The 23978-nt window shown below is 43.0% G+C and overlaps 1 protein-coding gene across 7 annotated transcripts in view; it reads left to right on the top strand.

Moving 5' to 3' along the window:
• GIGYF2 (GRB10 interacting GYF protein 2) overlaps nt 1–21265 on the top strand; it is a 148694-nt gene extending 127429 nt beyond the window's left edge. For 6 of the 7 annotated variants that reach the window (XM_073360204.2, XM_073360202.2, XM_073360203.2 and 3 more), the window contains 7 exons: nt 353–475; nt 3742–3933; nt 4088–4293; nt 4630–4784; nt 13447–13601; nt 14023–14170; nt 19553–21265. In XM_073360204.2, the coding sequence (XP_073216305.1) occupies nt 353–475; nt 3742–3933; nt 4088–4293; nt 4630–4784; nt 13447–13601; nt 14023–14170; nt 19553–19620 (1047 nt within the window). In that variant the 3' untranslated portion in view covers nt 19621–21265. Of the gene's footprint in view, nt 1–352; nt 476–3741; nt 3934–4087; nt 4294–4629; nt 4785–13446; nt 13602–14022; nt 14171–19552 lie in introns of those variants that run through there. The other variant, XM_073360206.1, reaches the window with a different exon arrangement.
• The last annotated feature ends 2713 nt before the right edge of the window (nt 21266–23978 follow it).

Here is a 23978-nt window from a genome sequence, read left to right as displayed (position 1 = left end):
GAGGGGAAAAAAAATGATCAAAATGGTTTATGCATTGTAACTAATTTTTTATTCGGCAAATGCACATGTTTTAGTCCCCAAAGTTGTTGCCATTTTTTTGAATAACAGTTTGTATCCTATTACGTAATGGTTCATGGGACACAGCTGGCCCTGACACTGCCTTGCAGCTGCAAGCACATATAACAAAAATATGACTGCACTGAAAAACTGATACCTTTAAAGCAGACCTTTGGGTATCTTGTAGTATCCCTTCTATTCAGTGGGATCAAAAGATTTGTCTGTATGTTTGCAGTTTCAGTAGTGTTCACTTCAGAGAATTTGTAATTGTTATTATTTCCTACTTTTTTCCCAGCTCCCTTCTTCTTCAACATGGGGCCAGCAATCCAGCTCAGGAGCATGTCAGTCCCAGACCACATTATCATTGGCAGAAATCCAAAAGCTTGAAGAAGAGAGAGAGCGGCAGCTTCGAGAGGAGGTAAATTCAGTTGAAGTAGGTTTGAGGTCTGTAAACTATGTGTTGGAGTAAAATTTGCTGTGTTTCTACTTAGCTGTTGATCAAGTGAGTAAATATAAAAGAAAAACAGTAATAAGCAAATTTTTAAATAGGACCAAGTCATCTGGGCTGTTTTGTCTTTCAGGTGAAGAACCAGGTACTTATTTGAAACTACAGAGCTAATTTAACCTGTAGCCTAAACTGTATTTGAATGCAAATGTCCACTCCCAGCAATATATTAGAGATATGTGTTCAGGGGACATTCAGAACTTGAATAACAGGTGCATTGGTAAATTCTTGTTGACACTCAGTGCTGGAACACAGAAGATCAAGGTGAGATGCATTTGCACAACTATATTAAGTGAGTGTTGGGGAAATGAAACTCTAAGAGAACAAAGCAGGTCTTCGTAATGTAGAAAAATGTGGGGATTGAGATGGACACTTCATAAAGCTACTCTTGGGGTGCTTCTTGAGGGCTGTTGATCCTTACATTATTCTTGTTATTGACCACCCGCAATTTTTGTTCTTTTTGGTTTTTGGCTGTTTTTCTTTTGCATATGGAAGAAGAAAATTAAAGTGGTAGAATAACTCTCCTGATTGGTGGCTAGGTTGACTAGCCCCTTGATCTTCTTTGGCCTAGATTGATTTCACTTGCCATGGCTAAAGACAGTGGATTCTTGGCAGTATTATCAGCTATGCCATATATATTAAACCCCAGGTATAATGTCTCTAAATGGCAGTTGAGGAAAAAGCTTGCTTAGCTGTGCCATAGAAGAGCATGCAACAGCTAGAATCAAATCTTTCTGAACAGGCTGCAAATGTGTGTGTGGTACAGTACCAAAATATGGGTAGAGCTGTTGTGGATCTTACCTACAAGTAGTACTCTTAGAATATATCTACACAACCTGCAGCAGTGAGCCCAGAGATGATCCGTGTCTGTCAATAGTGTGGCGGGGGGGAGGTGGCAGAGTGAGGGCAGCTGGCTTCAACAGTGTTACTGAGCGTGCTCAGTACAAGCCAATCAGCAAGTTTGGGGAGGGGGACACATGATCCCACATCTCCCCCCCCCCCCCCCCCCAGCCCCTCCACAAGTTGCCTGTGGGCAAGCCTCCAGGGAGGGAATGTGCTTTCAGAGCCTAAGCTCCAGCCCGAGCTGCAACTTCAAAGCACAGTCTACACATCTATTTTTAGAGTGCTAGTAGGAGCCTTGGAGGTCAACCGGGTCTATGAGATTCACTGCCATGAACTATGTAGACTTATCCTTAGTTATTTTTTGTTCATTTAGACAGGTTTGGGTCCCGATGTTCCTTTTGTAAAAACAGAAATAATCTTCTTTGGGCCAAAAATTCTTATCTTCCCTTCCATGTCTGATGTCCAGAAGCTCAATACAGCAGATGTTTTTATAGTAGAAACAAGTTCAGAGTGTAGAACTCTTTCTTTTTCCCTATGGGTATCATTAAATTCCCAGGTAATGCTGATCCTGTTGATAGTTTTCCAAATAATAAATGCTACGAGAGCTTGAAAAATCCTGCACCAAAATATTATGTGGATTTACATTCAGAAAGTGGTATAGAAGATCAGCAAAGTAGAAATTTGGAGCAGATGAGAGTTTGAGATGTGGGTATTATAACTACTGTAAAACTTTAATCTGAGCATCCCTTGGTGTTTTCTGTAAGCATCCTGGGAGGTCTTATAAATTTTCTGTATATTTACTTGGCCGGTTAAAAAGTTTAAGAACTCATACTGCAAATATTGGGTCTCATGGCTACAGTTGCGTTCATGGTACTGTATCCATAATATCTGAAGAAAAGCTCTCTGTAATCTTGGTGCTCTCACTAGCAGGAGTTGATCCAAAAAATATATTACCTCACCCACCTTGTCTCTAACATTCTGGGACTGACATAGCTACAACAACACTGCATACAATAAGTTATCAAGATTAGGAACTGGGCAATTTCCCACTTAGCACTTTAAGTTGTCCACTTCTGACAGAGAGAGCGAAACAAGAGCTTGTACTTAAAATGTCTCTTTATCAGAGGGAAGACAACCACATTGGGAGGTAACCTCTACCAGTTAGTAAAAAAAAAAACAGCCCTCTCCTTTGCAAGTAGTCTCTGGATTGGGAAACAGTTCACCACATTCCAAAACACAAATTTAACAGTAACTTAAACATGAATCTCAAAGAAGATACATATTTTTGCATTCATTAGTGAAAAGCATTGATGGGTAATCTACTACATATGTTTCTACCTTTCTTACCCTTTCCTGTAGCAAAACAGGAGACATGTTGCATGATTGTCATCGTCTTTAGCAAATGAGAGAGATCCATTTTCCATTCCTGTTTTCAATCCCGGGACTAGGGCACTTCAGATACAACTCATAGGGCTTGTCCACATTTCAAGTTACTGGTGGCAAAGTAGGGTATGACTCTACAGTGCACCAGGTTGCCATTCAGTAACGTCCCACGTGGACAGTGCAGTGGAAGTCCTGGAGTGTGGACGAGGGAGTCACTAGTTCTGCGTCTGGGTTGAAATAGCATGGATCCTTTCATATTATCTTTACATCCTCTTAGGATTCACATGGCTGCTATTTTGTTTTACCGTTAACATCTGTGGGTATGTCTACACTACTGTTAACCTGAGTAAGAGGTTAACAATTCTAAAGTAGGATTTAGATCTTCAGTTACTTATTTATTAAAGAATGTTAATCTAGTTCAAAATTGCCCAGGTCCTAACCATAGCCAAGCTATGCCACTGACACATGGAAGGCTATCACACGTTAAACCCAAAACAAAATATACAGATGATAATTTTGACACAGTTTGAATTTCTCTGAAATTTCATTAGTACCATAAGCTCTTATGACACTTTAACCAGAAGTTCAGATAATGGTAGATTCTTTAGTTTTCATGCCAGTTCAAAGCTGCTGCCCCCTTTTGTCCAAGAAGTTGTCAGTTCTCTTGACTACAAAAATCAAGGATATATTTGAGAGACATAGGTGGTATTTTCATCCTCTGACTATTGTTGTGGCACAGGTAAGACGTGGAGTTTTTACAGCATGTTAGGGGGGCCTCAGAAAGAAAAAGGTTGAGAACCCCATATCTGTCTGACATGCTTTAAAGGCTGAGGCCTACATTGTGACACTGCTGCTCATGTCGACAAAAAACAAACAAACTGAAACCAGTATCCCCAATAGTAATTATCTTCAGAGAGTAAGAAAGGCATGTTGTTTCTTTTTGCATGCAACAGCAAAGACGTCAGCAGCGTGAACTGATGAAAGCCCTTCAGCAGCAACAGCAGCAACAAAAAATGTCAGGTTGGGGTAATGTCACCAAGCCAACAGGCGCTACCAAATCTCTCTTGGAAATACAGCAGGAAGAGGCGAGGCAGATGCAGAAGCAACAGCAGCAACAGCAGCCGAACAGAGTCCGCAGTACTACGGTGCATATCTTATTTACCTAACCAGAACATGGAGAATTGTTACTTGCATTGTTCCCCTCTCATCACACTCCATTTTGGTTTTCTGAGACATTGCTGCTGTTTCTCCAGACCTGATGCTAATAACCAGGGTCTCATTTCTGTTCTGTTTCAACAGCATTCTAACCTGCACAGCAGCATTGGGAATTCAGTGTGGGGCTCTCTAAACACTAATCCCACCAGCCAGTGGGCATCTGATCTAGTCAGCAGCATCTGGAGCAATGCTGACACCAAAAACTCAAATATGGGGTTCTGGGACGATGCAGTGAAAGAAATGGGGCCTCGTAACTCAACCAATAAAAACAAGAGCAATGCCAGCCTCAGGTAGGAATCGGGAGGAATTTGTTTTTGGCAAAGGACTGCTAGTATTGCACTCATATTTTAACCAACTATAGCTTCATCACCTCTGGTTCTTGAAAATTCTGTACCACTGTCTTAAAATAGTGTTTAGCAACAAACAGCTTATAGGCTGTCCACAGAGTCCCAATTTCTTTGATTTTTCTTATCCACTAGGAAAATAAGTTGACTCTTAAACATTACTGGCCCTCTGTAAATCCATGGGCTTTTGTAGGCTATGCACTGTTATCTTAGATAATATTGTCTAAGATAATCGATGGCTGTTTCAGGCATAGTATGCAATATTTACAATTTCTTTGTCAGTAAATCCATAGGAATTACGAGCAGACAGAACAAGAAGGCGGAAGAAGAGGAGAAGCTGTTGAAGTTGTTCCAAGGGGTTACTAAAGCCCAGGATGGATTCACTCAGTGGTGTGAACAGATGCTTCATGCACTCAACACAGCGAACAACTTAGATGGTAAGAAGCAGGAAAGAATGAATGTTATGCTTTGTAACAGTATATGAAGAACAACATCACATTTGTACATTTGCACACATGAAATTCTGTGGATGATGACTGCATTTCTACCAAGGTGCTGTTTGGTTCATTCAGCAAGAGGGCATAATTAGCTGGGAAATGGCATTGCTATAAACTGCACTGCATTGTCTTCCCTCTTTGGGTAAAATATGCAGGTAGAATAGAATTGGGACTAATTCCAGACTCTCCCACTCTCACCCATAAAAATGGTTCCTTTTGGATGGAGGTGACAGGTCACAGATGAATGAGAATTTAGCCTAGTTCTAAATACATGCAATATTATTAACATTGTAACTCTCTAAAGCATTTTTGGGGTACAGTTTGAATGAACTATGCTCTGGTCTGATGCTTCAGTCAGTAAAATTGTATTGATTGCGGCATAAGAGCAGAGGATTGTTTATGGTCCATTTGAGCCTGGGGTTCACTGAGCTTCTGATATTAACTCTGCTGCAAAATGAGTCAAGTTAGGAACTGTTTAAGAGTAGCGGCCGTGTTAGTCTGTATCTGCAAAAAGAAAAGGAGTACTTATGGTACCTTAGAGACTAACACATTTATTTGAGCATAAGCTTTTGTGAGCTACAGCTCACTTCATCGGATGCATGCAGCTGATGAAGTGAGCTGTAGCTCACAAAAGCTTATCCTCACATAAATTTGTTAGTCTCTAAGGTGCCACAAGTACTCCTTTTCTTTTTAAGTTAGGAACTGCGAGTCATGAAGCAGTGGTTCACTTGCCCTCGTGGTTGTACACTTAATTTTCTTGCACATCACAGTAGGGTGAGAGGGGACTGTCTCCTTTTCTGTACGTAAAATAGTAGAATGTCTGCCACAATATGTTCTTCGAGTGTTTGCTCATGTTCATTCCACATTAGGTGTGAGTGTGCTGCATGCACTGTTGTCGGAGATTTTCCCCTCAGTGGTATCTGTCAGGCCAGTTCTCGTGCCCTCTGGTACTGCACGCTTATGCGCCAATATAAGGGGCAGTGCTGGTCCCACATGCTCTCAGTTCCTTCTTACCGCTTTTGATGGTTGCTGGAACATCCCTTTTTGTTTCAGCAAGGTGTTTTCAATGGTTTCTTCTCTTTAGCTTAGTTTTAGTCTTAGTATAGTATTAGTGTAAACAGTACTAGTGTAGAAAGTTAGTCCTTCTCCTTTAATGTAGAGGGGCTCCCTTTGACCCTGGGCTCAGGCATGCCCCAATCCCTGGGCTTCAAACCTTGTGCCTCCTGTGGCAAACCTGTGCAGGTGAGCGACCCACACTCCAGTTGTCTGAAGTGTCTGGGAGAATCTCAGGTAGGAGAGCACTGTCAGGTCTGTCAGGACTTTAAGCCTCATACAAAGAAAGACAGAGAAGCTAGACATTGGGTGGGGCAAACTTTTAGGCCTGAGGGCCAAATTGGGGTTCCAAAACTGTATGGAGGGCAGGGTAGGTAAGGCTGTGTCTCCCCAAACAGCCTGGCCCCCTCCCATTTCCCACCCCCTGACTGCCCCCCTCAGACCCCACATCCATCCAACCCCCCCGCTCCTTGTCCCCTGACCGTCCCCCTCTCCCCTGACTGCCCCCTGGGACTCCCTGCCCCCTTACCATGCTGCTCAGAGCACCAGGACTGGCAGCCTCGCTGCCTGGCAAGAGCCAGCCATGCCACCGCGCAGTCTAGAGTACCAGGGCAGGCTGGCAGCTCTCACAGCCGCGATGCCTGGCAGAAGCTTGCAGCCCCGCTGCCCAGAGTGCTGGTGACACAGCGAGCTGAGGCTGCGGGAGAGGAGGGCTATTCTCCCCGGCTGGGAGCTCAAGGGCTGCCAGGATGGTCCCGCAGACCATAGTTTGCTCACCTCTGAGCTAGACTGAGGGCTATCCTAACGGAAGTTGCTGTTAGACCAGCATTAGAGCCAAGCCACTCGGATTCGGCACCAAGCACTTCAGCTTCAGTGTGACACGCCTTTCTGGCACCACGCTCTTCTCAGCACCATTCTCCATCTCTGGTGGTGAGAAAAAAGCCGAGAGAGGACACTCCTCTGTGCCAAAGAAAGGCAAACAAGGGGAAGGCAGTGGAGTGCATCCTCCACCCCCGAACCCATGATGGCACAGTCGACTCCACCCTGAGGGCCTTTGAGTTCAGTGTGGGACCCACCCCCGCTGATGCCAGGAAGTCATTGTGGCTCCAGTGTGATAAGTGCCTTCTACCCTGGAGGCCTTTGCAGCCACCAAGGACTTATCTCTCCCGGTATCACCAACCCTGATGGGACAATCACTAACTCCAATGAACAGGAGAGAACATGGTGCTCCAAGCTCTTTCCCAGCACCTGGGCCCTAGATACCTTCTAGAGGCAAGCTGGCCCTTCCTTCCTTCTGCAAGGTCATCCCTGGTCCGGCACTGGTTCCCAGACCTTTGGCACCAAATGGCAGAAGCCATGGTCACGTCAGAAGGACTCTTTTTTGGAGTCTGCGGTGGAGCCCTATGCCCATCCCAAGAGCTGCAGCTGGTACCCATTCTACATGTCACTGGACCCGGGTATGGGTCACACACTGGCAACTGGTCAGGAGGATAGTGGCCGATGCAGTGACTATTTTGGAACTAATGGAGATTTTCCTCTGTACCAGGACCATCGTCCACTGGTCCTATGGTTGCATCCGAGAGGCGGGCTGCTACATAGCTCCATTCACCACCATACCCTGATTCCAGTACCGAGCCCAGTACTGACACACACATGATGTGGGCCCAATGGAGGTAATAAGGGCAGAAGATGAGGTGGAACTCCCTCTCTGGTACAGGTCTCTTCCTCCTCCTCCCCAGGTGAAGCCACCTTGGAGCCAAGTGGCTCGCTGTTGCAAGATGACTTTGGAGCCCAACAGGAGCTTCTAAAGAGAATAGCTGCTAATCTGGGGCTAGATGTTGAGGTGCTCAAGGAGTCTTTCCATAGCCACATTGACATTTTGGCTGCAGTAGCACCATCAAAGATGGCCCTATCCATCAACGTAGCTTCTTTTGGATCTAGTCAGAACCCTGTGGCAGACCCCATCTTCTCTCCCTCCCACTTTGAAGAGGGAAGAGAAGAAATACATGACAGCCAAAGTACTTATACTCTCACCCTCCTCCTGGCTCCAGTGCCGGCCAATGAGAGGGACAGGCAAGGCCAGGCAAGCATTACCTCCAAATAAAGACTTAAAGAAACTAGCTCTGTTTGGCAGAAAAATGTATTCAATAGGTAGATTGCAGCTGCATATCTTGAAGTCCTGCTGGGGAGATGTGATCGCAACATGTGGGATTCTTTGATGAAATTTAAAGACTTATTGCCTCTGGACTCCAGGCAGGAGTTCTCCACTCTCTTAGAGGAGGGAAAGAACATAGCTAGAGCCTCACTCTAGTAGACCCTGGACGCAGCCAGAACAATGGCTTCTGCAGTGGCCATGAGGTGATGCTCTTGGTTGCAATCTTTGAGGCTACCACAGGAGGTCCAGCAGTCAATCCAAGACCTTCCATTCAAGGGTATGTCACTGTTTTCAGATAAAATGGACATAAAGCTCCATGGGCTGAAGGAGTTAAAGGCTGCCCTCAGGTCCCTGGGCCTCTATGCTCCTGCTCTTTCGAGGAAGCATTTCAGGCCTCACCAGCCAGCTCGCTTCTCGGTGCCACTGCCACGATGGGACCTGTTCAGGAGAAGGAGCAAGGGTTACAAGTGTTGTCAACCGCTTCCATCCACCTCAGTCTCACTACTGGGATTGCATAGATACTCCAGAGGCCCCAACATTGAAGGTGCGCTCAGGGTGCTATACCCGTTTCCCTCATCGGAGCCTATCCCCTTTTTGTTTTCAGACCGACTTTCCCACTTCAGCCTGGTGTAGTCTTTCATCGTATCAGACTGCTGGGTTCTAAGTACAGTGGTGGACAGTTATACCCTTCTGTTTTCCTCCACCCTTCCCTCCCATCCCTGTCCCTCTTCAGGGACGCTTCTTATGAGCAACTTCTAGCCCAAGAGGTGCAAACCCTCCTACAGGTGGGGGCTGTGGAGGAGGTGCCTTAGAAATTGAGAGGAGAAGGGGTTTTATTCCCAATATTTTCTAATCCCGAGGAGAAGGGGTTTATTCCCAATATTTTCTAATCCCAAAGAGCCAGGGTGGTCTTCGACCCACATGGTCTCCCTGGTCTCCATTGTTCCCTCCCTGGATCCAGGGGACTGGTACACCGCCCTCGACTTGAAGGATGCCGGTTTTCATGTTTCCATCTTCCAAGGCCACAGAAGAAACCAGACCCATTACCAATTCACCACCCTTACCTTTGTTCTATCTGCAGCCCCCTTGGTTTTTACGAAATGCATGGCAGTGGTCGCAGCCGTCCTCAGAAGGCAAGGGGTCTAATTCTACCCATACTTAGACAACTGGCTGATGAAGGGCTATTCATGTGCTCAAGTAAAGACCAGCATCAGCCTGGTCCAAGCTACCTTCCAAGCATTGTGTCTGTTGATAAACAAAAAAGTCAACTCTCATCTCAGTACAGAGAATAGATTTTATTGGGGCAGTACTAGACTCAACCCACGCCAACGCCTTCTGTCCAGAGGCCCATTTCCAGACCATGTCAGATCTGATATGCAGGGTCAAGGCATACGCCATCACAACAGCCTGGGTTTGCCTCAGACTTCTGGGACACATGGCCGCAAGCACTTACTTGGTATGGCATGCAATACTGCACCTCAGATCCCTGCAGACATGGTTTGCTTCAGTGCACTCACCAAACATACAACACTTGGACTTGGTGTTTACTGTTCCAGACCCGATCTTCACCTCCCTTGACTGGTGGAAGGACCCCCAGTCGGCAACGGCAGGTGTTGCCTTTGTCATCCCCCAGCCATTCATAGATTCATAGATATTTAGGCCAGAAGGGACCATTATGATCATCTAGTCTGATCTCCTGCACAATGCAGGCCACAGAATTTCACCCACCACTCCTAAAAAAGACCTCACACCTATATCTGTGCTATTGAAGTCCTCAAATTGTAGTTTGAAGACCTCAAGGAGCAGAGAATCCTCCAGCAAGTGACCCGTGCCCCATGCTACAGAGGAAGGCGAAAAACCTCCAGGGCCTTCCAATCTGCCCTGGAGGAAAATTCCTTCCCGACCCCAAATATGGCGATCAGCTAAACCCTGAGCATATGGGCAAGATTCATCAGCCAGATACTACAGAAAATTCTTTCCCGGGTAACTTGGATCTTACCCCATCTAAAAACCCATCACAGGCCATTGGGCCTATTTACCATGAATATTTAATTACCAAAACCATGTTATCCCATCATACCATCTCCTCCATAAACTTATCGAGTTTAATCTTAAAGCAAGATAGATCTTTTGCCCCCACTACTTCCCTCGGAAGGCTATTCCAAAACTTCACTCCTCTGATGGTTAGAAACCTTCGTCTAATTTCTAATCTAAATTTCCTAGTGGCCAGTTTATATCCATTTGTTCTTGTGTCCACATTGGTACTGAGTTTAAATAATTCCTCTCCCTCTCTGGTATTTATCCCTCTGATATATTTATAGAGAGCAATCATATCTCCCCTCAACCTTCTTTTAGTTAGGCTAAACAAGCCAAGCTCCCTGAGTCTCCTTTCATAAGACAAGTTTTCCATTCCTCGGATCATCCTAGTAGCCCTTCTCTGTACCTGTTCCAGTTTGAATTCATCCTTCTTAAACATGGGAGACCAGAACTGCACACAGTATTCCAGGTGAGGTCTCACCAGTGCCTTATATAATGGTACTAAAACCTCCTTATCCCTACTGGAAATACCTCTCCTGATGCATCCCAAGACGACATTAGCTTTTTTCACAGCCATATCACATTGGCAGCTCATAGTCATCCTATGATCAACCAATACTCCAAGGTCCTTTTCCTCCTCCGTTACTTTTAGTTGATGCGTCCCTAGCTTATAACTAAAATTCTTGTTATTAATCCCTAAATGCATGACCTTACACTTCTCACTATTAAATTTCATCCTATTCCTATTACTCCAGTTTACAAGGTCATCCAGATCCTCCTATAGGGTATCCCTGTCCTTCTCTAAATTAGCAATACCTCCCAGCTTTGTATCATCTGCAAACTTTATTAGCACACTCCCACTTTTTGTGCCCAGGTCAGTAATAAAAAGATTAAATAAGATTGGTCCCAAAACTGATCCTTGAGGAACTCCACTGGTAACCTCCCTCCAACTTGACAGTTCACCTTTCAGTAGGACCCGTTGTAGTCTCCCCTTTAACCAATTCCCTATCCACCTTTCAATTTTCCTATTGATGCCCATCTTATCCAATTTAACTAATAATTCCCCATGTGGCACAGTATCAAACGCCTTACTAAAATCTAAGTAAATTAGATCCACTGCGTTTCCTTTATCTAAAAAATCTGTTCCTCTCTCAAAGAAGGAGATCAGGTTGGTTTGGTACGATCTACCTTTTGTAAAACCATGTTGTATTTTGTCCCATTTACCATTGACTTCAATGTCCTTAACTACCTTCTCCTTCAAAATTTTTTCCAAGACCTTGCATACTACAGATGTCAAACTAACAGGCCTATAATTACTTGGATCACTTTTTTTCCCTTTCTTAAAAATAGGAACTATGTTAGCAATTCTCCAATCATTCGTGTCCCTTGTTTCAGTCGTTTCCAATCTAGGATGGGGAGTCCACCTCAGCTGCCTCAGGACAAAGGGCCTGTGGTCCCAGGAAGAGGTCTCCCTACACATAAACATCAGGGAGCTCAAAATGGTCCACTTAGCTTGCCAAATGTTTCTTCCACAGATCATGGGTAAAGTAGTAAAAGTATTTATAGCCAACACAGCGGCCATGATCTACATCAGCAAGCAGTGAGGAACATGCTTCTCTGCCCTGTGTCAGGAGGCTATCCGCTTATGGGACTCCTGCTTGAAGCTTCCCATCTTCCGGGAGCCCAGAACGCCCTGGCAGATCACCTCAGCAGATCTTTCTTCTCTCACCATAAGTGGTGCCTTCACCCAGAGGTCACCAGGTTCATCTTCCAAAGGTGGGGGTCTCCTCAGGTAGACCTGTTCGCAACCAGGCAGAACATGAAATACCATTAGTTTTTATCTCTATGTGGACAGAGCCCAGGCTCCCTTTCAGATGCCTTCAATGGACAGAGCTCCTATTCTACTCATTTCCTCCAGTTCCTCTAGTGTACAAGATCCTTCTGAAAATCAAGTGGGACAAGGTTAGAGTTGTTGTTAAAGCTCTGGTGTGGCCATGCCAACAGTGGTTCGGCATGCTGTCAGTAGCACCCCTGCTACCGCTCCCACTCCACCTGGACCCAATAGTACAAGACCATGGCTGTGTACGCTACCCAAACCTCTGTGGCAGCTCCATGGTTGAACCTGGAGAAGAGAGCCTGTTCAGAACAAGTCCACCAGATCTACCCATCTACTAGGGCTACCTACGTGGCCAAGTGGAAGCATTTCTTGATATGGTCTTCCCAACGAGGTCTTTCTTCAACTCCGGTCTCCCCTTCAGTCTATATAGGATTTACCTGCTCTACCGAAAACAACAAGGTCAGGCTCAGCATCTATCAAGGTACACCTAGTAGTGATCTTAGTAGTAGTAGTAGCCTTCCACCCACCAACTGGCGATAGGTCAGTTTTCTCACACAAAAAAAGATGTCCATCTCCTTTCTTAAAGGGTTGGAGAGACTTCATCCTCAGATTCCTGAGCCAGTTCCCCCATGGGATTTAAATCCAGTCCTGTCAAGACTCATGGGCCCTCCCTTTGAGCCACTAGCATTGTGTCATCTATTGGCTGTTTCCTGGAAAGTCGCCTTCCTGGTAGTGATTACCTTGGCCAGAAGGGTCTTTGAAGTCTGGGCCCTTACATCAGAACCACTGTACACAGTGTTCTTCAAGAGCAAGGTTCAACTGTGCCCCCAACCAGTTTTCCTTCTAAGGGTGGTCTTGCAGTTTCATAGCAACCAAGCCATTTTCCTGCCAGTTTCTTCCCAAAACTGCACAGGAATTTGGAAGAGCAGTGGATTAATTCGTTGGATGTCAGGCGTGCCCAAGCCTTCTACATTGAGAGGACTAAGCTGTTCTGTAGATCTGTGCAACTCTTTGTGGCTATAGCAGAGAGGATGAAAGCCCTGCTGGTTTCAGCCCAGAGAATCTCATCCTGAATAATGTCCTGTATTCAGGCATGCTACGAGGAGATGGACCCCATCCTCTGTCAAAGTTAGCTGGTGAGAAGGAACTGAGAGGATGTGGGGCTGGCGGTGCCCCTTATACCAGTGCATAAGTGCGCGGCATCAGAGGCATTAGAGCCAGCCCAACATACACCACCAAGGGAAAAATCTTACGGATGGGTTGTGCTGTATGCACTGTTGCCAAACATAGAATCGATATGAGCAACACATCTCGAAGAACAAGTTATGGAAAGGTTAGTAACCGTTTTTTGCTGGGGCTATATTATGGGGAATTTAACAGGAGAGGCTGTTTACAATGGTTGATAGTTTGATAAAGAATATTGAATAAAGTATACAAAGTTTGTTTGGTTTTTGCACACACACACTCCTGCATCAGCACACGTCTCTCTCATGGTCCATCTTCTTCCCCTCGTATTGCAGTTCCCACGTTTGTTTCTTTCCTGAAGGAAGTGGAGTCTCCATATGAGGTCCATGATTACATCAGAGCCTACCTTGGAGATACCCCTGAGGCCAAGGAATTTGCCAAGCAGTTTCTAGAGCGCCGTGCCAAACAAAAAGCCAGTCAGCAGCAGCAGGTACATATTTGCTTGTTCTTTGCTTTGAAGGAGGATCTTGAAGTACATTGATAGTATTTCTGGAGAGGGTAGCAAAGGCTCAGTGACAGTCTGCATTTCTGTATTTAGCTCTTGGTGGTGAAAGGGGTAAATTATCTAGACTGGGGGGAGGAAACATATTTCAGGTATTCCTGTGGAATTGTACAGAATCTATCTGTCCCTTGTTAGCTGTGTAACTATCTGAGATCTTGTGTAAATAACTTTATAGGGAGATAATTTTATGGTGCAGGATTAGTTCTAGAAAAGAGATAAATTTATTGGATAGGTTAATGGATATTCTACTATCCATGTCATATGGAAAGTGACTTGGTGTCATCTGTGTATTTCCAGTGAGCAGGCAACGTTTAATTCTAACTTGTAATCTAGAATTGGTTTGTTTCAGGATTCGGTGTGGGGGATGAACCATAGTGCACTGCATTCCGTCTTTCAGACGAATCAGAGCAACAACCAGCAATCCAACTTCGAAGCTGTGCAGAGTGGCAAGAAAAAGAAGAAACAGAAAATGGTTCGAGCAGATCCCAGTTTGTTAGGTGAGTTTTGATACTTGAAAATGAGCATCTTCCTCTAAGTGGCTTATTTGGGATAGAGGTCATAATTTTTGTTCCATCTGCAAAGTCCTTTTTGGGTCTTTCGTAAGTCCTAGACATTAATACATCAAATATATGCAAGAAAGATGGAGGGAAGCCCCTTTAGAGTAGTCTGTATTTTAAAATTATTTACAACAAATTCATTGCATTTTTGAAGGCTGCTCTGAGACTCTGCCAGTCCAGTACTCCTACCACTGCTACAGGTGATGCTGGGTGTGTGGTGTACAATATATATAATACAATTATATGCTTCTGAGATGGTTTAAGGAGGTACCTATGTTCATGCTCAGTTTATCACTTTACCCAAACAGACGCAGAAAAAGAAGATGGGGGGCCTTTTAGACAGGTACATCTGCGGTGGTTTTATCAGGAGTCAGTATGATGAGCAAGGCATAATCCTGAACGTGTTCCCCTCTGACAGTTACAAACAGATGGAAAGAGCCAATTTAGCAGATTTTTTTTTAAAAAATTATTTTTATAGAAAAGGAAAAAATATCAGTTTGGAATCAATTCTTCCTGTAATTTGTGGTCTTGAGGAGTTGGTTGACCCTTAAATGTCAAACTTGACCCGATTCTGAAATTACTCACCTTGGAAATAGGTTGGAAGAATCCAAGCAAAGCCTTGTGGAGATAGGAAGAAAAGACTTCTGGCTGTGGAAGTAGAGAACAAATGAATTTACATGGTGTCAGGGTTCCTTCCCCACTCTGAACTCTAGGGTACAGATCTGGGGACCCGCATGAAAGACCCCCTAAGCTTATTCTTACCAGTTTAGGTCAAAAACTTCCCCACGTACAGACTTTGTCTTGTCCTTGAACAGTACGCTGCCACCACCAAGTGTTTTAAGCAAAGAACAGGGAAAGAGACCACTTGGAGATGTCTTCCCTCCCTCCTCCCCCCCCCCCAAATATCCCCCCAAGCCCTACACACGCCCTTTCCTGGGGAGGCTTGAGAATAATATCCTAACCAATTGGTTACAAAATCATCAAAGACCCAAACCACTGGATCTTGGAACAATGGAAAAATCAGTCAGGTTCTTAAAAGAAGGATTTTATTTAAAAAAAAAAAGTAAAAATCATCTCTGTAAAATCAAGATGGAAAATACTTTACAGGGTATTCAGATTCAAAACACAGAGGATCCCCCTCTCGGCAAAATCTTAAAGTTACAGAAAACAGGAATAAACTTCCCTCTTAACACAGGGAAAAGTATCTTGAAAGTATCTTGTCCCCTTATTGGTCCTTTGGGTCAGTTGCCAGCCAGGTTAGCTGAGCTTGTTAACCCTTCACAGGTAACAGGATGTTGCCTCTGGCCAGGAGGGATTTTATAGCGCTTTATATAGAAAGGTGGTTACCCTTTCCTTTATATTTATGACACAAGGGTATTTTTCATTACGGGTAAACTGTTAAAATGAAAAATTGAGGTTCTATACGATTTTAGCTAAGCATCAGATATACATATCTTGGGCATCTCTTTGATGTGTGAAGAGGAGAAGCTGATTCTGTTTTATTGCTTTTTAAATTAATTGAAGTTTGGTCTTCTACTTTAGATATCCTGGATCTTTAAGGATATTAAAAGAAGGGTTAATAAGGCTCTTCAGCTAAATTCAGCCTTTTTCTGATATAGTAAATATAATCATGAGAACAAATACTGCAGTTTGGGAAAATATAGAAGGATCTTGCATAATAAAAATTACATTTCCTGACATTTCAAAAGCTACCCATAAGAATCTGTTCTTTCTTAAGACAGAATTTGCAGCATTGGTTTTCTGCTTCCATTTTTTAACTTTCCATACCTAGATTTAATTAAAGATTAAAAATGAATATTTATTTTTATGACAGTAAGGCCTCTGACATCTCAGTTTAAACGAAGATATCACTAATAATTTTGCAGTGATTCAGGATGTTGATCTAACTGCCACCTTAGGGTTTTTGGAAGGAATTCAGTAGTGCCATTTAATGTAACTTTTTTACATATAAAGCAAATTTAACTATTAGATGGGGATATTATAAAATTAAATCTTTTCTGTTCCTTAGGCCTCAAAAAGGTCCATATCTTTTTAGATCAAATGTAAATGATGGATTGGCAATACTGATGTTTGGAGAAATACTTTCTTTTGCAAAAAATCAAATGTCATTCTGTGAAAGCACAAATATATTTTAAAAAGAAATTAGCAAAGCTAGTCACCTGTTAAGGATCACAGACATTGTTTGAGTTCAGGATTTGGCATCACGAACTCCAGAGTTCTAATTCTGGATCTGATACTGACTCCTTCTGTGATCTTGACTTTTGCCTCAGTTTCTCTTTGTAGATGGGGAAGATTCTTTCTTTACCACGGCAGGATTGATGTGAAGATGTCTCTAAAGTGCTTTGAAGCTGAAAAGCATTAAATAAGTGCTAAGTTTTTGTTGTAATATTAGAAAAGAGTGAGAAAGCAGGCATCTGTGCAGTACTGGTATGGGATGAACATATCCAGGTCTGTGCGATGATAAAATGGAAACTAAAATTCCAGCTTCATATAACTCCTTCAGTCAGCTCTTCTGTTCATATCCCCTCTCCCCGTGACGAGGGGCTCAGCCTGTCACTTCTCTCTCCTCCTCCTCCTCCTCCGTCTGTAAACCAACTCTATATATAGCATATGTACTATTGCTTCATCTACCAGAACTCTTACTGCTGTAATTTCTCCTTTCATGTCTCCCTCAATTACAGCTCTTCAAAATCTGGAGCCTCATCTCATTTCTGTCTCCATGTTTGAAACAGCTTCATTGTCTATGCCTCTGATGCACTTCTCCCTGGCCTGTAATTCCTTGTGTTTTCTATCCCGAAGCCATGAAATACTGAAAGCCCCTCCCAGTTTCCCCTTGATCATTTTCCCTGAGACTTGGTCTTTTTACCTTTCTGTACACCTTCACCACAGCTAGGGATTCTATCCTGTTTGCTTGGTTACTGTAACTACTCTGCATACTTTATTCATACATATAGACTGTGATCTCCAATGAGGTAATTGATATTTTTGATGAATGAGGTCTGCACAAACATACATGTGTTCCCCAGTCCCACCCATTCCTTCCCACATTTGAATCTCTTAACAGGACAGAGTTCATGAATCGAAGAGTGGGAGCTTCACAGTTCCCCTAATTGTCTTGTTTAAAAGGGTCATGTAGTGGGCAAAATCTTTTATAATCTTGTTCTTTTTATAAACCTTACATCTCTAGCCAATGGGCAGTCTTCTTGTTCTGAATTGCCTGCTTTCATAAATAAAAATAGGGGGAAATATTTCAAAAGCTGCATTGTGGTTTAGCCACATAACTCCCATTAACTTCAATGAGTTTGCTGCTACCTTGTAACTTAAGGGATAGTATTCACTAATATTTTCGTTCAGATGCTACTTGTTAGAGGGCTTTCCCTTCACCCTCCCACTTCCCTGGTTTTTGTCACACAGACATCAAGCAGCAAAAGACCAGAAGTCCGAAGTGAAGACAATACGATGTTTATTGGGGTTAATTTCCAAGCAAGCATATTCCGAAGCCCTTCACACCAGTGAGGCTTATCTCTGTATGCTGTTAGTCTGTTCCCCAGTGTTCTGGTCCCAGCTCTGATGCTGCAGAGAATTTACCCCGTGTTCCCCTTCCCAACTCTGATGCCGCTAAGTGATAAAAATACACCTAAGTTCTTAAAGTATACGCCTTTACAGGCAGGCCTGAATATCTATATTCTAACACTGCTGCTTTATTATTTTTTAAAAATAAAGATTAACATATCCATCCATATTACACATTGGAAGAGATTTTAATACATTTTAAACCACTCCCTGAAAACAGTACTGTGATCCTCAAACTATATTAAAATCAGCATCCTTATCCACTAGATTGCACATACTGTTTTCAGCAAAATAAGTATTTTCATATTAGAGTTCATACGCACATTTCTATATGAAAACTGCAAACACGAATTCAAACTTACCTCTACATGCCCTTTGCTTCCTTCCCCAGACCTGAAGAAGAGCTCTGTGTAGCTCAAAAGCTTTTACCTTCCACGAACAGAAGAGGTCCAATAAAAATATTACCTCTTCCCCTGTCTGTGTACATGCATGTCAAATGACTCTGTTATGGTTATTTAATTGAATGGTTAAAGTCTACTGATATATCAGTGATATTAAATTGAGATACAGAATTTTAAATAAAATTATTTGTAACAGAGCTTAAATGTATAGCCTTTTATTACAAGGACTTTCTCAACTAGAAAACATTTTTTTCAAATTATAGGAATTAATATACCATCCAGTGGAGCCCACTTGGCTTAGTAAATACCTTAAACATATCCAATTTTTAAAAAGTGGATATAATATGCAGCAAATTAAATTGCATAGCTATCACATATTAATCTCTCTGAATACATATACTGTCTAAAGAAAATAAAGCATGGTTCCCTGTAGCTTCCTCTCTCTTGGTGTTCAAATAAGATCTGTACAAAACTGACAAGTTCCAAAGTTTAGAATGGATGTGACAATACCTTTGTATCCTTATCCAAATCATTTTTCTACAGATACTGGCTTTGCATTGAATTTCTAACATTGGTGTGCATTCTTTCCCTTTCAGCTTTCTTTAGTACATCTGATCTTCAGCATTTATATGATTTAAAACTTGGGGGTTATTTTTAAGTGTATATTGGATTTCCTGAATAATAGTTAATAGATGAAAAGCATGTAGGGATTGAAAATAGTACAAACATTTAATGGTGCTTTTAATCCTAAATTTGTGCCTATTGGTACATCTGCATGCTGTCTCCATCTGGCTTCTAGTTGTAAAAGAGTGGTTTTAAACGGGAAGCTGATACCACTTCAGACTGAAAGTTCATCAAATCTTCAGAAGCTAAGCAGGGATGAGCAGGGTCAGTCCTTGGATGTTAGATCTTTGCACCAGCCAGCCCTGCTTCCTGTACCACCTAAATACTCGACTGAAGAACATCTTAGAAATACTACTGTGTTGTGCTTTAAGCATTCTTCCTTCTGAGACAGTACTATCCGTGGTGTTCAGGCACAGTGATGCTGAAGGTGCCATCTTTTGAGAGACTCAGGACCAAGCTGTTAATGATTAATCACTAAAGATCCTATGGCACTTTGTCCAAGTCTATGCATGACAACCCTGGTGTCTTGGTCAAATTGCAGTTTGGGTAGTTACAGTCTGCAATGAATTTCTCCCACAGTTTAATTAGACATGTATTCTCCACTTCCTCCTTTAAGCAGTAGTTGCATATAATAAATAAAACTGATTATATCATACTTACACATGCACAGCCAGACCAAAACATTGCTTCTTTTGTTTTACAGGATTTTCAGTGAATGCCTCATCAGAGCGGCTCAATATGGGAGAAATAGAGACTTTGGAAGACTACTGATCTTGGGCAGATTGACCAGCTTTTCCTGTGTCTGTTAACCATGGATTCTCCACCTTTGGACACCGTCCTTTCTCCAACTTGCATTTTTCTTCGCCTTGCAGTTACTTACAGAATCAATCATCTCAGGCTGCTGCTTCTAGCCCCAACAAAATCTTTCTGCCCCAGGTTGCATAGTCATTGTTGTCTCTGTCAGCCTATAGACATGTGGACTTTGCTCTGTCTCCTAGGTGGGTGGGAGATAGGACCCATTCCCAAAAAGGCTGACTGCAGGCAGCACGCGTTCACTGTGCTGTCATTTCTTCTGCTGATTTATCTGGAAAGTCTACTGGGATTCTGCAAATGGTATCTTCCTTTCCCCGGTCATGCTTATCACATCCAACTTTTGCAATCATGGAGAGAGTTTGTGGTTAACAGAGATTGGTCAAAACCAAAATGCCACACAGATACTGACTTAAGTGCTCCATCAGGACAAGAGGTGCTCTCCAAATCCAGGAGTTGCATTCATAAGCTAACTTTAGAACTGGCAACAGCAGGAGAAGGTGGTGGTGGGTGGTGGAGTTTAACTTGGATTGGTTTGATGTTGCACACCCCCTGCCAGCCCCTCTCAGCACATTAATTTTGGAGGGAAAGCTTGAGTCTGTCTTCATTAGGTAGTGATGATAGTTACTGGAGTTCTCCCGCCAGCAACCTCCAGCCTTCCTGGACAAATGGGAATGTATAATGGGGGTAGGGGAGGGTGTATTTCTTCTGTTCAGGTTGAAATTACTCCCTTAAATATTACTTTCATAGGGATAGGACCAGTTTATTGGAGGCCCTTCTGCTGTGAATTTGTCTCGTTTAAGAGACAGCTACAGTCTTGGGTGGGGAAGGACATTACTTTCCAAACAAGTATCCCCCACAGTCTCAGCTGGGTTCCTATGGTAGTGATTCAGTTTTGTGTTACAATTGCATGCAAGTTAAGGGGCAGAGACCATCCTCTTCATAATGGAATGAGATTTAAAAGAGAACCTGACTGTAGGCAGCATCTGAACTCCTATAAACCGTGGAGAGGGAGAAAGTGAGGTGTGAGGCAATGGCACGGATTCCCCTTCTACACCTTCAATTGCTGAATATCCCTTCAATTCCGATCCATAATAATTAAATATTTATGTAATCCCAGCTCTCTCTGCAGAAGTTTTAAAAAAAACAAAAACCTGAAACTGCAAAATGCACTTAATTTGACCCCCCGATCCTACCTCCCATTCCCAGAGGGCTGCAGTGTGCTTGTGGGGGGGAGAGGCTGCCATTTGGGTGGAGCTGTGTAAAGGTGTCTGTCTTTGTCATCACTGCCTGAAGAAGGCGGCTCGAGTTACTCCAGAGCAGTTTGGCTTTGGGTTTTATTTCATTTGGTTTATTCATTTTGGGGGGTAATCTTCCCCTCTTCCTCCTCTCTCTTCCTCCTCCTCCCCCCCAAACTTGTACAGTAACTATACAGAGACTGCTGCAGACTTGTATATAGTTTTTGGATCTAATAGCACGGAGAGACTTGGAACTGTTGCAAATCTGGTCTCCCTGTCTCCTTTGCTTTGTAAAGTCATAAAGGGGGGGAAGAGGGGTAGTTAAAATGTTTACAAAACTTTAAACTCCCTCTGAACTTTTGCCAGTGTGCGGGGGGGGGAAAAGAGAGAACTTAAATAAAACCTGGTTGTATTATATCTAAGAGCGCATTTTCTGCTTGCTTTTGTCTAAGATGATTTTTGAGATTATTCCTGGTGCTAAAACCAACCTGAAGCTTGACCTTCATCAAAGTTTTCATCAAGAAACATCAAGCAAATACACAGGATGTGGAGCAACAGCTGCTGCTTTATTCCTGGTCTCCTGTGGAATGTTGCTGGTTTTTCTACTTGATAATTTTAGAATTCAAAATAAACATCAGTAGGCCGAGATTGGAGAAAACTGCCACACAATCTTCACTCCCCTTTCCTTCCATACACGCACACATGCATTTACAGTCACCTTGTTTATGGAGGAAAGATCAACCTTTAGCTTGTTTTCTGTTATGAATTTCAAACACACAAAGTATCTGAGTAAACCAGCAAGCACCCTCCCAGCCCAGTTATCTTTACTAAAGAAGGGAGAGGTTTACCCTGAACACTTCAGCTTGGGGGAAGGGCTCTCTGAGGGCATTCTGTACATTTACCGTTTTTAGACAAAATCATGCTTTTACTTCTCCCCAATCCAAATACTAGCTGTCGTTTGCTGCTGCTTGTGTTTTGGTGAGGAAAATCCTGCTAAAGTTTGAGGACATGATGGAGAGGTAATTGGTCCTTTACCGTTCACATGTTAAAAAAAGGATTACATTGATTGATGTTACTTTGTTTCCTACTTATCTCCAGGCGTGCTCCCACTTCACCCCCAGTGTGCTTTAGCTCAAAATTTTCCTTCGTTTAAAATATGCTGTCTGGTTGAGGGTATCTTGAAATCTTTTTTGTACATAATTCTTAAATGTCCCAAAGTAGCCACTGTGCATGTGACCTGTTCATGAATGCTGTCCTATTCCCTTTTCCAGTAGCATTTAATTTACAAAAGGTAATTCTGAAGCTGTGATTTTGCCAGAACATAAGAATGTAAATGAAGCCACATTAATTTCCAGCTTAATAGGAACATGAGAGGTAAGAGGGGAGCAGTGCTCGCTAAATAGAAACAGCAAAAGTGTATGGAGAAGGGAATTTTGCATTCCCTTTAAGGAGGACCCCATCTGACTCCTATGGAAGTCTATGGAAAGGCTCCTCTTAACCATAAATAATGGGGTAAATTGGAATGGACACTGCACACTATCTCTTGAATTCAAATATTTTGGCATCCTGCCTCTTCCCTTTTAGGTTGGTGCTACAGTGGAGTGAATGTCTTCAAGTGGCAAAATTGGTTCCTTTTATATTGTGAGAAGATGGCATGAGCCTCAAGAATGGTCAGGATCACCTGTGTCAATATTTGGGGTGAAAAAGAGGAACTATAGTTCTTGTCAGTTTGTGGTGGGTGCAGTCCGTGTACAGCTATGCCAGTTCCCAGTTTGCTTTTCTAGTAAGATATGGAACTAGAGTCATTCTGGCTTCTGTGTAGCAGGGAATTGATAATGTTGAGTGTGGTGCAAGAGGCATTTGAGGCCTCTTTTCACAAGTGATTTCTGAAGCAAGTTCTGCTTCCTAATATCTCAGTTGCCTAGGGTGGCAACTTCCAGTCCACTCTGTCCTTCCTACATCTGCCAATTTCCAGTTTATCTGGCATAGGATTTAGCCTAGCAAAAAAGTGTTGTAAAAGGAAACCTGAATCTGGGTTAGCATCCCTGCTTGATTTAAGAATGTATTGAATTACATATCAAAGGAAAATGGCTCTAAGGAGATCCTGTAACAAAAAACTTTTGAATCTGAAATCTAAGACCAAAAAACCCACCTAATTCACTACATCTTCAGAGCACAGAGAACTGGGTACTGTGATGATTATATACTCATATTGTGTATGGATAGCTTTCTGAACTATAGTGCTTCTCTGAACAGAAATTACTTACTTCCTTGTAGTTTAGATGTTCAATCTTCATACCAGTTTTAAAAAAAAAATTCTGGACTCACTGAGAGAGAACATGATGAAACTGTCTCATCCCTGGTAAACTGGAAAGCTCTCCTTTTATAGAAGATTAATTCTTTCCCAAATCCCTTTATCATTTGAGGTGCTTGGGTCAGCCTAGTTAAAAAATGTGCATTTTTTCCCTCTGCTGTTTGATCCTCTTTCTCGAGCATGTTTGAGGGAAGAGAAGAGGGGCAGGAAAATGCCTATGGTCAGGTTAAATCTGATGTGTGTCTGTGATTTAGAAGATGCTTCTTGGTAGACAGTTGTGACCCGGGGTGCGGGGGGCGCCACGTGTGGTCTTTATTGTAAATCTACCTTTATAGTTTTATGTCCGGAAAACAAAGATGCCAAGAAATTGCTCTGGCTTGATTTCAGAGCATCTTTAACCCTAAAGTTGGAGGCCCTTGTTCATTGATGCCAGCCCTAATAAAACTGCCCCACACACAGGAGGGTAAACCATTGAACCATATGCCTGTTTTTGGTGTGGCTTCTGTAATGAATACTGTTGCATTCTAATTTCCAGTATGACATGGGATGGACACCCCAAAGGTAAGCATTTCAAACATAGTCCTGAATCCTGTGGGGGAACTCAGCCAACAACCACTAGTGTGCACTCACCAGATTGGGAGGGGTAACTGATTTCCAACGGTCCAGCTGTACATACGCTGTGGGAGGAATTTTTAGGCACAAATTTTAGAGGGTGGAGCTGTTCCTGACTTCAGGAGGGAGGTCTGCCTGGAAATCGGTGTCCGTGA

The sequence above is a fragment of the Lepidochelys kempii genome, chromosome 9 (genome assembly GCF_965140285.1).
Source record: "Lepidochelys kempii isolate rLepKem1 chromosome 9, rLepKem1.hap1, whole genome shotgun sequence".
Lineage (NCBI taxonomy): Eukaryota > Metazoa > Chordata > Testudines > Cheloniidae > Lepidochelys > Lepidochelys kempii.
Note: the sequence above shows the minus strand (reverse complement) of the source record. Positions and strands in the feature narration are given on the sequence as shown.